The 15,134-nt window shown below is 42.0% G+C and overlaps 1 protein-coding gene across 3 annotated transcripts in view; it reads left to right on the top strand.

Annotated features, from left to right (window-relative positions):
* ripor2 (RHO family interacting cell polarization regulator 2) overlaps positions 1 to 15,134 on the top strand; it is a 111,944-nt gene that overhangs the window by 14,370 nt on the left and 82,440 nt on the right. For all 3 annotated transcript variants that reach the window (XM_069913439.1, XM_069913440.1, XM_069913438.1), the window contains exons 2-3: positions 12,348 to 12,468; positions 13,109 to 13,264. In XM_069913439.1, coding sequence (XP_069769540.1) covers positions 12,374 to 12,468; positions 13,109 to 13,264 — 251 coding nt within the window. In that variant the 5' untranslated portion in view covers positions 12,348 to 12,373. The remainder of the gene's footprint in view (positions 1 to 12,347; positions 12,469 to 13,108; positions 13,265 to 15,134) is intronic.

Here is a 15,134-nt window from a genome sequence, read left to right as displayed (position 1 = left end):
GGTCTGAAGTGCCCAGTTCTATATTAACATTCCCAGATGCATTGCCTTAGGAGCTCTTGTTATTGTAAATGTGCGATCAAAATATATTGTTGTTTTTGCTGATAATGTAACACCAAAGGAGACACCCACAGGCAGCCGGTGCTAATTGAAGTGAGTCCCGGTATCAGAAAATATGAACTAAATCTGCAAGTTTACGTTGGGAAAATGTGAGTCTTGAAATAGTCAGTTTGCTGTTGGCAATGCTATTCATCAACAAGTGTCCAAGGCTAGAGTGTCATGCTGATGTTATAGAGTGTAGAATATTACAGGCCCTTCAGCCTACATTATTCTGCTGATCTATGTAAATCTACTTCACAACAATCCAACCCTTCTCTACATCACACTCATAACCATCAATTTTACTCATACCCGTGTGTCTGATGAAGTATTTTGAATGTCCCTATTGAACTACCACCACCCTGATAATATATTCCAGAACAAAAAACCTATCGTGGACATCTTCCCTAAACTTTCCTCCACTTAACCAGATGGTATTTGCTATTATCACCCAGAGAAAAATGTTCTGGTACTTTTGGTCGAATTACGACTCAACTTTGCAGGTGAGACAATCTCTAAATTTCAGAGACCTAGCATTTTCAGAAAACAAACCATCAGGTTTATCTCATCTCAGCTTAGTTGGCTACCCATGACTCAGACATTTTGACCTTCTATTCTGACATACAGATACATTTTAAATTTAGACGTTCAACACAGTAACAGACCCTTCCGGCCCACAAGCCTGTGCCCTTCAAATACACCAGTTAAACTACAACCCCCGTACGTTTTTGAGGGGTGGGAGAAAACTGGAGCATCTGGAGGAAACCCATGCAGACATGGAGAGAATGTACTAACTCCTTACAGACAGGTCTGGACTCAAACCCGGATCCCTGATGCTATAATAGTGCTGTGCTAGACACACTATGCTAACCATGTGGCCCTATTGGTTAATGGTCATAATCCACAGATATTTTCCATAATGTGAGCTATTTTCATGGGACACAAATCTCATGAAATTATGTAAAGTTATCCAAAAGTAGCATAGAAATAGAGAATATTTAAATACCTTCATTCTATCCAAGTTTGTGAATCAGTTACTGTATAATTGAACCTTTCCTTGATGAATGTTGCTCATTTGTATTGAGAGATAAATGGCAGGCTTTAAACATAGCCTGCATAAGACGAGGAAGCATAAATATTCCCACAAGAAAGTTCCTGCAACTTTATCGAATTGTACATTGTTATTTCAGAAGTTCTCAGGCACTAATTTCAAATATGGATGCGGTAGCTCACAGTAATTGTGTAACAAACGATTTGTGTCATTATCCCTTAACTAAATAAATCAAATCTAAGATAAAATTCTGTTAATGTCTTTTCATACGTTTGTCATGTTACACTTTATGTGGTGAGAAGGGTTCCTCTGTGAATAGTCTCTCAGCTTAACTCTGTTATTAAAAAGAGCAAGAGCACAATTACAAATTCCAGTTACAATGGGGAAAAAAAGATCAATTAGTACCAAGTAAGAGCAGTGTGAGAGCACAGTTGTGGGTTCATTCAGGAGACTGATGGCTGCGGAGAAGAAATGTCCTTCTCCCTGAGAGGAGGAGAGAGTGTGTGTCGAGGTGGGATGGCTCCTTCATTATGTTGGCTGCTTTTTCTAGATGCAGATGGAGGAGAGGAAAGCTTGCGTGATGCTCTGAGGTATATTCACCACTTTCTGTAGCTTCTGATCTTGAGCAGAGCCACTCCTGTACCACGCTATGAAGCATCCAGCAAATACGCTTCTGATGGTGCTCCTGTAGAAGTTATTGAGGGACAGGGGAACCATGCTGAACAACTTTAGTCTCCTAAGAAAGTAGAAGTATTGGTGCATTTTCTTGACCTTCACAATAATCTGCTTGTCCCAGGTCAGCTCATTGGAGATGCTTATTCGGCAGAACTTGAAGCTCTCTACTCTTTCTATGTCAGCACGATTGATATGAGCAGGTATGCTCTCCTGAACTCAGTGACTATCTCATTCATCGTATTGGCATTGAGATAATTCTCCCAAAGAGCTGGAATGATACGTCGTTGGTGTAGATCACTTCATCGAGGAAGAAAGTTAATAAACGTTGAACGGGTATAATGACCTCCTCCTCTTTGGCTGATGAGCCATGAAAGCATCTACTGAGAGACCCTTCCCTTCACCCAAACCCTACCCCCACCAACCCCCTACCCAAGTGGAACTGCACCCTATGTTTTTTTTGTTGGATGTCAGCCTGTAGAATGGACAACTTGCTAACTTGGTCATTACCCTCCAGTGTTCATTATACTTCACTGACAACTTTTCCTTTTTATAACCCAATTATATAAAATGATCTCAGATTAACATCTCTTACAAGACATTGAAATAACAAACGAGGCTCTGAGATGTATCGTCACTGTAGTTTTATAAGAGACGAGTGTGCATATATTTTTATTGATTGTAGGTCTTGTACACTGATGTGTAAGGATTGATCTATTTGTGAGTTATGAAACCATTTAAATAGTCGGAATGTCTAAATAAACAGCTGTAGAAAGCTGAAGGCTGTGCGGCAGCTGACAGTTGCTTGCTTGCTTTTAGTTAACATGTGACACAGAAACCCAGGCTGCACCCAGCGTTTTCCTCTCTCTCTCTAAATTATCCCTCGAGACAACTACTTTTAGCATCAGTCATTTCACAGTCAGCAACTGGGTGAAGAAGACAAAAGTAAATCTTCTTTAGACATTTTGGAGTGGTTATAGACAGACTTGCTGGTGCCTGTGTGCGGGGACCAGAGTCTCACCATCTGGACAACAAGCAAAGAAACTTTGGACAAGAAACACTGCAGAACACTAACCAGCCAACTCTGGTTGGCTCTGAATTCCTGCTGGACGCAAATGCTGCAGGTAAGTGTGGCCCTGTTCAATTGGGAATGAGTGAAGTCCCTGCTAATGGTTTACAGTACATTAGGCTTCCAGTAAGTCCATGAGTTTTGCTATGGTGATTCAGTATCAGCATTGCCAGTTCTGTTCAGGGAGAGGCCAGTTACAATTTAACAACAAACTAAAAGCAAATGTACCCCAATGTCTGAAACATTTTTTCCAAAAGATATTTTTAGAGATGTCCATGTCTGTTAGTTTTATTCATATGATTATTATCTGATCCCTCCTTTCGGCACTTCTGAGGACAGTTTGTTCATCTCTTTTGACGTCATACATATTGTACCAACAGTGCCATTAGAATTACAGCATCCTATAAACTTCACGATTGTTTTTGTTCTGTGCTTTTAGAATTTTCCAACTGTTTATGTACCTTTTTATTCTAATTTGATTCTAATTCAACATCATGAGTACATCTGACTTGTGCCTCCATTGTCCGTACAAAGATCCAATGTGCTAGTGGTCGCGCTGAGCTGTTGCAAGATGGTAGTGATGGTGACTTTGAGAAGTCAGGGTTTGATCCAGCTGCCTCATGGCATTGGTACATGGTTTGTCATCACTGCCGTTTTGTAGCAGGGCTGATGGCAGGAGAGAGAGGGGAGAGGAGATTAGGGATATTGGGTTCAATATCCTTGCAATGTCAGTCCGAAGTAATGTCTAAGCCTGGAAATGTTGCAAGGATTATTTTTAGTAAGTGTCTGGTTGTCATGGAGAAGTAGACTGACATGTTTTGGAAAAAGAAGGTACGTGCCTTTGATTTTGCGTGTATCTCAGTGTTGCACTCCTGACTGTTGGAGAGATTTTATATTTTATATCAGAAAAGATCTTCTGACTCGGTGGTAGGAATGGGGTGATTTAGGTTGCAACCTGGATCAATGACAATTACACCTACATTTCATTCCTGGAATGACAGACAGAACAGCTTTTCGTTTAAAAGACTGAAGACTTATTTATTGCAACTTTCAACTGAGAATTGGATGTGTTCTTGGAAAGGGAATATATGCTGGGTCCATTAAAGAGATGAAGGAGCAAGGAAACAGATGTGGCTAATTAGATAGCCCTCTGAAAGAGCCAGTGTATTCACAAGGATCAAATGGCCTTCTATTCTGATTCAATGACACAGATCTTTTAGGTCCATTCCTATTTATTGGACTAGGTGCCAGTGCATACAAAGACAAACATGGTGTTCTGAGCTTACTGCATGTTAGTTACAGCCATGTCATTCAATGTGACTCCCATGGGAATCCTGCCCAGGTTTAACCCATCGATTTTGGTGATGAGAAATAGGAATAAAGGGAATGAGAAAGGTAAAGGAAGTAAAATGGAAAATGGTCCATGCAGGTTGATGGGACTTAGTGGTGTAATAGTTCACCACAGACTAGATGGGCTGAAGGGCCTGTTTCTGTGATGTCATATTCTGTGATTCTATGGAAGGTAGACTTTTAATTAAAAAAAAATACAGCATTTAAAATGTATTAAGCTTTTTTTAAAAAATTTCATATCTTTGAATTCTTTACTTTCAATGCACATCAATGTTTCTGAATATAAGCCACACTCAGGAATAATTGGAGGCCTTAATAGCTTTGACAGCCTGCAAAGCTGAGTCAAAGCTTCATATGGTGTCAAAGATTTTTAAGAGTTTTGAGGTTCCACTTGAGGGCCTTGTTGCTGGAGTCCTGGCTGCTTCTGGATAATGAGGATTTATCTGCCTGAATCAAATCATTTGAGAATGGAGCAATTTAAACTGTTGGGACCATCCCTGAAAAATTTAACCAAATGTTGCTATGGATGCCAGAACACAAGGTTCTTGATACATTTAGGTTAAAACAATTCCATAAATAGCCATATAAATCTTCTAGCTTTATGAGAAGTGTTTCTACAGCTTCTGCCTAGCTGATTGTAACAGAGTGGGAAAATCCAAGCGTCATCTGTTTTATTCAAGCAATGAGCTACTGGAGGAACTCAGCAGTTCAGGCAGCATACACAAGTAGATTTGGCCAGTCACCGTTTCAGATTGGTGCCCTTTATCCATCTCATTAACGTGTGAGGAAGGGAAGAACATGTTAGAGGACACCTTTGATGGTTTTGAGCTTTTTGGAAGTGCCAAGGGTGCCTCAGATGATGAAGAAACCTGCCATGGACTGTATCTATGGGGTGCTTTTCCAAAGTCTGGTGACATTGACTGGGAGCCCCCCCCCCACCCCCCACTGAAGAATATTTGCAATACCACCAGCACTGTTCCCTGGAACCTTTCATCCATTTAAAAAATGGACAAGGACATTCAGCCTCTCAAGCAGATGACCAAGTTGTTTACAACTGCTGACAGTACTCCAGAAACAAAATGGAATACACAGTGGAGTGAAAACGAGAATTGGTATCTCAGCTCTTCTTTCAGCTTGTATCATTATATTCTAGTCCGCACGATATGCCATCACTGCAGGAACCTTTAACATCTGTCAGTGAGGGTTTTACATAGACTGGTAAACCTTCAGTCTTCTGTTTGTAATTGTTCACGATTAGAAGATACTCGGGTAGCACGGTTAGAGTAGTGGTTAGCGCAACGCTGTGATAGAGATAGAATCTGGTGCTGTCATGTGCATTCTCCCCATGTTTCCTTGGGGTGCTCCAGTTTCCTCCCATGCTAATACTGTGCAGTATGTCTAAATTTAAAATTCCATCCTTTATAGGTCTGAGGTGACATTTGCCCTCTTTTTTCTCACAAGACTAAGAAAATCACACATGTATCCAGATTTTTCTCTTGTGTAGGCCTGCAGGTGAGGTTCACTGCTGGGAGATCAGATAACAGAAAGCCCGTGTGTTATGGCTTAAGAGGATTGCTGGAACGTGGCTGCTGCCTCCAGAACCTGAGACCAGTTTCTGCTTTAGACTCATGAAGCTTCATTGCTCCCCCAGATCTGACTGCTAGGTCATACCTGATTTTGGTCACTCCATTTTATGAAGTACCCACATCTTCATGGGAAAACATCCCTTTTCTGACCCTCCCACATGTCTACTCCCTAATTTTCTATTAGAAAGCTCTTAATTATCTACCTCTTTGAACAAGTACTTCATCACCTATTCTAGTGTTGTACAAAGGTGCTCACTGTCAAATCTCAGTCATGGTCATTGGGTCATAGAGAAGAGAAAAGGAGTGTCCAGCCCACCTAGTCCATGCTGACCAGCAAGAATCCTTTACATATTAATCCTTCACTGATCCCTAATTTCATTTCCCCCCATTCCCATCAGCCATTCAGATTAATTTCAAGAGGAATAGAATATAAGAGCAGGGATATGATGTTGAGGCACTGGTGAGATCTCTCTTGGAGTATTGTGAGCAGTTTTGAGCCCCGGATATAAGAAAGGATGTGATGACATTGGAGAGGACATTCACTAAGATGATTCCGGTAATGGAAGTGTTATTAATTGAGGAACTTTTGACGGCTCTTGGCCTGTTTTCTCATTGGAATTTCAGAGAATGATGGGGAATTTATTGAAACATTTGAATGTTGAAAGGCATTATAGAGAATATGTAGAAAGGTTCTTTCCCATGGTAAGAGTGTTTTGGACAAGATGGCACAAATTCAGGATTAAAGGGGATTCACTTAAACAGAAATGCAGAGAAATTTATTTAGCCAGTGTGTGGGGAACCTGTGGAATTTGTTGCCACATATGGTTGTGGAGGCAAGTAGTCGGTTATGGGGAGAAGGCCAGGGAGTGCAGCTGAGTGGGAGAATGGATCAGCTCATGACTGAATGGTGGGGCAAACTCAATGGGCTGAATAGCCTATTTCTTATGGTCTTATTCTACCATTCACTTTCACTCGAGGGCAATTTACAGTGGCAAATTAACCTTGGATATGGGAGGAAATCAGAGTATCTAGAGGAAACCCATGCAGCCATGGAGATAATGTGCAAACCTCACACAGACAGCACTGGCTCTTGAAGCCATCAGGGATGTTTGCCTTCTTAAAAGTACTTGTTCAAGGCAAGCTGGTCTTTGCTATTATTGCTATCTTAGAGGGGGGAGGCGATTGCTTTATTAACTTGCCCTGAAATGATCTCTTCTGTTCATATTATTAATCCGGCATTCCCTGCAGTTTGTTTGACATTGACAAGAGGAGCATTTAATGTTGTAGGCTTGACCTTGTGATGCTATTGACTCTTGTGAGTTATTTGTGATGTGGGTAAAAGAGTCCTTTCGTTAATGATGGGTAAAAACAACTGAATCGTCAACCAATTCAATCTCAAAAATGAAAGATCAACAGCTCATCCAGAAAGAGAGGAAGGTTTGAGAGTAGGAGAGGTCACATTTGGGGACAGTTCCATTGTGCTTGGTTTGTGTAAGAATTCTTGGACTGGTACTTATAGCAAAACAGTAACTCCTCATTTCTTAATTATACTCTTTTCCAAAGGCTCACAGATGGATCTTGGGTAGCCTGAAGTTATAATTCTGCATCTAGATCTAGACTGATCACCTTCACAATATTATCAAAAGACCCTTTGAACTTTTCTAGCACTGCCACTCTGCCCATGGCTATCCCCAAGCAACACACTCTGCTACTTCTTTTACTTAACCTCTCTCACACCAGAAGACACTTGAAATGCACACATTAGCCCTATGGGGTGTTACCAAAAATCACAACAAACACTAATCCTCCCTGCGTTTATGAATATTTGGCGATGGAGCATCCCAAACCCCACATAGAGTTTAAGGCATTAGGAGTTACTAATAGCCTGGGCAACTATTAGAGAGCAACTTTGAAATTACACCTTGTAGCAGCATCCGATGCACCCTCATCGCACAAGACAATAGAATAACGGACCCCCTTGTAGTAACCCTCTTATGGGAAGTTTGGATTGGGGAGGGGGCTTTCAGTCATCAGGAATGTTCCTACTCACAGGTGTTATTTGGTACAAATCTTACCCAGAGCTTGCCACAGGGACTGACAAATTTTCTTAGACCTGATTATGCCTCGCACTGAAGGAACAAACATGAGAAATCTTCATATAGAGATGGAGAATCTCTAGAATTCTCTTTTCTGCAATTCTTGAAGGTTTGATCACTGGGACAATTACATATAACCTTTGAAGGATTTGGGAATTGAGGGTTGTGGGAAGTGACGCAGAAGAAGAGTTGAGTCCTGATACTCTTGAAAGGCGGGGCAGACTTAAGAAGCAGCAATGTTCTTGTGTTTTAAGTGCTTCAGCAGCTAGTAGGCCTCCAGTAATATATTTAAGGGACCCAGCACATTTCAGCCAAGTGCTTGGGCCACCTTGAAAATGGTCCCCTTGACAACAATGGGACCAACTCTGCAGACTTGGAAAAGACTGCCTCATAATTAAATTGGTCAGTTTTGGTCTTTTTTTAATGCCCAAAGAGTGTGCAACATTCACTAATTTCTGCCATTTCATGTTTTCAGCTAAAGAAAGCTTGAAGGGAATTACACTTCCTGACATTGCTTCATGTATGAAGCTGTATTGTGTTGTCGTAGATTCTTCCTTGTGTGTATAGAATGACTGAAGTAGATAATAAACTGCTTATATTGTACAAGAAAGATTTACTGAGCTTCACATGTTAATTTTAGTTTGATAAAACATTGGCCTGTCCTTGACCTCAATAATCTAGTTCAGGGAATGTTGAATAATAAAGTCATGGAATCTTAGAGAGAAATGGGGTTCTTTCATCTCATCTCATCAATGTTGACTGCATCACCTACCTAGTTGATCCGATCCCTCTACTCCTTTCCTACCTATTGAATTAAAATGTCTAAAGTATTTTAGAATTTAATTCTGGTGTGGCAGGCTTCTCTGTTGTTGCCCCAGCTTTGCTTAATTGGATCTCAAACTACTTTTAGTTCAATTGCAAAACTGAAAGGAAAAATAACTCAAATGATAAAATAATAAATAGTGTAAGTTAAAAGTCACTGAGATGCTTTCCTTCACACTGTGGTGTAGACAAACAGTATTGCCAGTGAATGGAATAAATATTTGTCTCTGGGTATATCTGAAAATTGCAAAAAATCTTGCTATATAAATACCTCTTGCTTATGTTGGCTACATATTTCAGTACCTTTGCATTGCTCTCAATTTTCAGCCCACTTCATTTTAATGGGAGTAACATACATTACTGCTTATTGAAAATTTATTATGCCATTGAATAACTCTTGATAACAACCATTTCCACATTATTTTGCACTGCTCCACAATTTCGACAGGCAAGTTGCCACTAAGATTAGACTTGCCCGTTCAGCTTGGACTTAGTAGTTGTGTCTGGCGCATGGCTGAAGTTTGTGTCGCAGGAGTACATTTGAAACAGTTGGCGATGAGCTGCTGCCATGACTATCTAGTGCCACTGATAGGGCAAAGCAGACTTGCACATGCATGTTTCCTCAGGATGATTGGCTGCTTGACAACACCCATTTGTAACATTGCAATTAACGAGATGGCTGATAATTTTACTTTAAAAGTACTCGTGCTGTTTCTTTATTTTGTGCCTTTTGTGGCATCCATGTGACTGAGTTTTTGGTACATGTTGTTCTGATTTGTTGTGAATTTGTATGGATTTACATTGCTGTTGAAAGTGGCGTCTGAGAGTCCTGAATTGGTGCTCCATCTAGCACAAGTGCATGTCTATTTGTTTTCTTCAGCACCCAGACAATGCTAGGATCTTAAAGGCTCTGGTGCTGAATGAATGCAGAACATGTCACATGCAGAGTTCTTGAATTGCAAATGAAGGTGTTCATAATGTCTTCTTCTTTGGCTTGGCTTCGCGGACGAAGATTTATGGAGGGGGTAAAAAGTCCACGTCAGCTGCAGGCTCGTTGGTGGCTGACAAGTCCGATGCGGGACAGGCAGACACGGTTGCAGGGGAAAATTGGTTGGTTGGGGTTGGGTGTTGGGTTTTTCCTCCTTTGCCTTTTGTCCTTAAGTGGGGCAATAAGCTCTATAACTCTTTTCTACAGTAATGAGGATAATTCATTTCCACCGCAGTTCTCTGGGCTCTGAAGTGGGTCTATATTGCAACCATAGACTTTGCAACACATGGGCAAGGGGGTGCCGATATATATAAACACCTGAGGCTTTTTGAATTCAAAGTGCGAATGAAAGCTGCTGTTTTATTCACCGAGATCATTGCAATAGGATCCGAAGTCAGCCTATCAAGGCTGCAGATACATTTAGGAATGGGAGTTAAGTACTCGGCAGGGATCAGCCCAGTTTCAAATGAGCAACAAATAGTAAGGACAGGAATTTTCTGTCTATAATTTTTTCTCTTTTTGGGAAGAGCAGTTTTTTTTAACAATGTGAAGTTTGGTAAATATTAAATGTTAAAAAGAGTTCCTTCCCTGAAATGAAACAAAGATGCAATTGTAAGAACTAGCAGGCTATAGGTGTGATATTGTAAATATCAGGTTTGCACATTTCAGAGCAGCTTTCTCAGTAAAATTCCATTACTATTGGCATTCGTTTCTAAAATCAACATTGCAAAAAGAACCTTCAATGCAGAAAGGCAGAGATTTTCACAGCAGCTGTAGTTAGCTACTATTTGGCAGTGAAAACAGTCCAGAGAGATGTCACGAGAAACCGGGCAAAGAAAGATGATCAACGCCTTGACCAAAGGGGAGGAAGGAGCTGGGACAGTCAACCCTAGAAGTGGTGGAGGGCTTCCAATGCAAGATAAGTAGGAATGTTCATCATTGGGTTTGCAAGAGCGTGTCTAACTATGCAGAAATGATCAGTGGGAAGATGTAGGCGTGTTGTGAAAGAAGTGAAATGATATGCAATAAAATGAGAAGTCATTCACTTTGTTGGAGAGGCAGAGCATTTTCGAAGTTTGAATGTTTTTTTAAAAGAGGATTCAGCAATTAGGAAGATATTTGGAATGTGGCCCTTAAAGAAGCAGATTGGATTACTAAAGAGGGGGCTCACTCTCTGGAGTTTAAATAAAGAAGTGAGAATCGGAAGAGATTTACAAAATCCCCTTGGAATGATGTTTCATCAGGCTGGAGTGTCTGGAACCAGAATCAGTCGTAGAATAAGGGGTTGGTCATTCAGGACTGAGATCAAGCAAAACAACCACCAGAGAGTGGCGATTCTGAGCATTTTCCAGAAGGAAATCAACTAAGGGAAGTTTAAGGGATGTGGGGTAAGTGCAGGAAAGGGGCTGAGATGAAAGATCAAAAGTTCATCTGCGATCTTGTGGAATGGCAGAGCAGGCATGAGAAACAATATGGCAGTGGGCAAAGAGTGAGAAACCTACTCTAATTTTCCCTACTTCATGTACTCTTGTGTTCATTATCAGTGAGTCTCCTGTCAAATGAGAAGCCACAACTCGATGTGACTCCGATTAATGTTATGCTGTTTGTCAGCTATGGTCGATTTTTAATTACAGCTGCTGTAATCCATGTTTCTTCATTCCTGCATTGTTGCGCCAGCTCATGGGGCCGCCTTGCTCATCTTGGAATTTAATTTGAAAGTGTGTCAAATGTGTCTACTTGTCCCATTCACAGATGTAGACTACACATCTACCTCACTTACTACTCTGTCGTGCCCTTTCATTTGTGTTTTTTTTTAAGTATAACTCACACAGTCCTGTCATTCTCAATTTCATTCCCGCCTTCTTGTACTTCCTGTCTCATTAAACAAGAGCATCCCACTATTCTTTTAGCGATTGTCTCTTCAAGGGTACTGAGATTAGATTTTGCTGAGTGCCATAAAATACAGGATGTGACGGTTGTCTGACCCCAATGATTATTTTGCCACAGTAGCTACAGTAGTAGGTGGGCACAAGGCCCAAGAGTAATTGAATCACACTTATACAATTTCACTTGTGTGTGAAGGAGAAAGTGGTATTTACCTGTGGAGCTAGGAAAGAATTGGGCCTTGGGGAGAGTGCGTGTGAGAGCTTTGGGGCCTGGGGAAGGGGCAGCTGGTGATGAGTGCCTGATTTTTTTTTGAGGGGGGTGCTGGTTGGTGATTGGGGTCTTGATCAGGAAGTTTGTGGGAACTGAGCTCTTTGGCAAATTGCTGGGATTGGGGAACTCAGGTGTTGGGGAGCTCAGGGCCGAGGGAATGGCATTAGAGGAGGTTGAGGGGTTGACAAATGTCTATGGGGTAAGGAATCAGGGTAATTGGGGGTAAGAGTTTTGGGTCATGGAGTTACCCCCATAAAGGGAATATGGATATTCTGAATGATAGGGGACATGTTTGGGATTTATCTTGGGGGTATGCTTATTCCAGGAACAAGCTCTATCAGTTACTCTTTGCATCATTGATCCCCTTTTGGTGGCATGGATTGAGGGGTTGTTCAATGGCATGATTTCATACGACCTGCCTGCTTTTCACGTTTTCTCTGCCCTACTTTTTTCTCAACAGAAATCTCCTCCAGGTTTCCGATCATCATGTCTGCAGGATCCTCCTCCCTAGGTGGACCGAATGGGATCATTAGGAGTCAATCCTTTGCCGGCTTCAGTACACAGCAGGAGAGAAGGTCCCGGTGGGTGTGCAATCAGGCATGACTCTTCTATGATAGAGGATGATCTCCACACACAGATATAGAAGCAGACTCTGTCTCTGAAAATGCAGCTTAGTGCTTGGCAAACGCTTGTGCACGTGAATGGAACGGCTCACCAGCCATTGAGAGCTAGTTAAATTTCTGATGCTACATTAGAGCAACCAGAAACTTTTCAAGCTTATAAAGATGGCTTTGTGTTGAATAGGCCAAGAGAGAAAAGTGGTAGCAACAATACAAAGATACTCAGACAGGGTCAAGAGAGCAATAGATCTTGTAAGGAATTGTGTGGAAGGAGAATATGGCCTCACAACTCATCTGCACTTGTCAGAAGTATACGACCCATGAATAAATTTGGTAATGAGGGTCTGCCTGGAGAACCTTCACTCCAATAACCTGTGTGAGGGAAGGTTTGGGCCTTTTGTGTGCAGGTGTAATGAGAGAATGTGGGTCTTGGGGGATCCGGGTGGGTGATTGTGACGATGGGATTGTGACTTTGTGGGCTAGGGTGACAATGTTAGAGGGAAAGTTCTCTGAGCTTCAGAAATGAGACTGCCACATGTGAGGCTTTTGCTGAATAACTAATTTCCAACAGTCAAATTTAACTGGTCCAATCTCCTAACAGGAGTCACTCCTTCATTGGAAACAACGGAATCCTCAAAAAGCCACAGGGAAAAATAAAGAAGATGAATGTTTCAGTCCATAAGAACAACTGCACACCCAAGGATGTACAACCAAAGCGAATGGACGAAATGTATGAGGCTCTGAAGAAGGGACTGAGGTGAGACATCATTAATGAAGCAGTGCATCAAGTAACTCCTAAGGGACCAAACAGGAGCATGTTGCCAGTTCTCTCATGCGCTGATCTGAATGATGTAATCAGAAAGCCTTGAGGCCAGGTCATGCGCATCTCCATCCAAGGAGCAGATCAATCTTTTTTGCATTAAGTGATCGGAGCAGTCACTCAGATGGTCTGAAATGCGACACAGCCATTGGAAGTAAGGTATTTTCTGTTGTTAACGATAGAACATGGAACACCACAGCACAGAAACAGACCCTTCAGCCCATCTAGTCTGCCAAACTCTTATTCTGCCCAGTCTCAATGACCTGCACCCAGACCACAGCCCTCCATACCCTTCAATATATGTGCCTATACAAATTTTCTTAAATATTAAAATTGAGCCCGCATTCACCACTTCAGCTGGCAGCTTATTCCACACTCTCTCCACTCTCTTCATGAAGTTCCCCTTAAACATTTCACCTTTCCCCGTTAACCCATGTCATATAGTTCTTGTCTCACCTTCTTCTTCTTTGGCTTGGCTTCGCGGACGAAGATTTATGGAGGGGTATGTCCACGTCTGCTGCAGGCTCATTGGTGACTGACAAGTCCGATGCGGGACAGGCAGGCACGGTTGCAAGGGAAAATTGGTTGGTTGGGGTTGGGTGTTGGGTTTGTCCTCCTTTGTCTTTTGTCAGTGAGATGGGCTTTGCAATCTTCTTCAAAGGAGGTTGCTGCCCGCCGAAATGTGAGGCGCCAAGATGCACAGTTGGAGGCGATATCAGCCCACTGGCAGTGGTCAATGTGGCCGGCACCAAGAGATTTCTTTAAGCAGTCCTTGTACCTCTTCTTTGGTGCACCTCTGTCTTGGTGGCCAGTGGAGAGCTCGCCATAGAACACAATCTTGGGAAGGCGATGGTCCTCCATTCTGGAGACGTGACCCACCCAGCACAGTTGGGTCTTCAGCAGCATGGATTCGATGCTTGCGGACTCTGCCTGCTCGAGTACTTTGATATTGGTGATGAAGTCATTCCAATGAATCTTGAGGATGGAGCGGAGACAGTGCTTATGGAAACGTTCTAGGAGCCGTAGGTGATGCCGGTAGAGGACCCATGAACAGGAGCGTGGGTATGACAACGGCTCTTTACAGAAACAGACCCTTCAGCCCATCTAGTCTGCCAAACTATTATTCTGCCCAGTCTCAATGACCTGCACCCAGACCACAGCCCTCCATACCCCTTCAATATATGTGCCTATACAAATTTTCTTAAATATTAAAATTGAGCCCGCATTCACCACTTCAGCTGGCAGCTTATTCCACACTCTCTCCACTCTCTTCATGAAGTTCCCCTTAAACATTTCACCTTTCCCTGTTAATCCATGTCATCTAGTTCTTGTCTCACCTAATCTCAGTGGAAAAAGCCTGCTTGCATTTACTCTATACCAGTGGTTCTCAACCTTTTTCTTTCCACTTACATACCACTTTAAGTATTCCCTGTGATTAGTAAGGGATTGCTTGGTGGGGAGAAAAAGTTTTAATCATATCTAATTGGCTCACGTGCATGGTTTCATAACTCCAAAGGAAATGGGCCTATGACCATTTTTCTCAAGCAAAATATTTCAGTAACATTTGGGTCTAGAGAATTGATTCTCAACCTTCCCTTCCCACTCACTGCCCCCTTAGGCAATCCCTTACTAATCACAGAGCACCAATGGCATAGGGATTATTTAAAGTGGTACGTGAGTGGGAAAAAAGGTTGAGAACCACTGATCTATACTCATCGTAATTTTATAAGCCACCATCAAATCTCCCTTCATTCTCCAATTCTCCAGGGAATAGTCTTGACTTGATTAACTTTTTTTCTCTCTCTCT

This window comes from Narcine bancroftii, chromosome 1, assembly GCF_036971445.1.
Source record: "Narcine bancroftii isolate sNarBan1 chromosome 1, sNarBan1.hap1, whole genome shotgun sequence".
Taxonomy (NCBI): domain Eukaryota; kingdom Metazoa; phylum Chordata; class Chondrichthyes; order Torpediniformes; family Narcinidae; genus Narcine; species Narcine bancroftii.
This window is presented reverse-complemented; position numbering and strand designations above follow the sequence as displayed.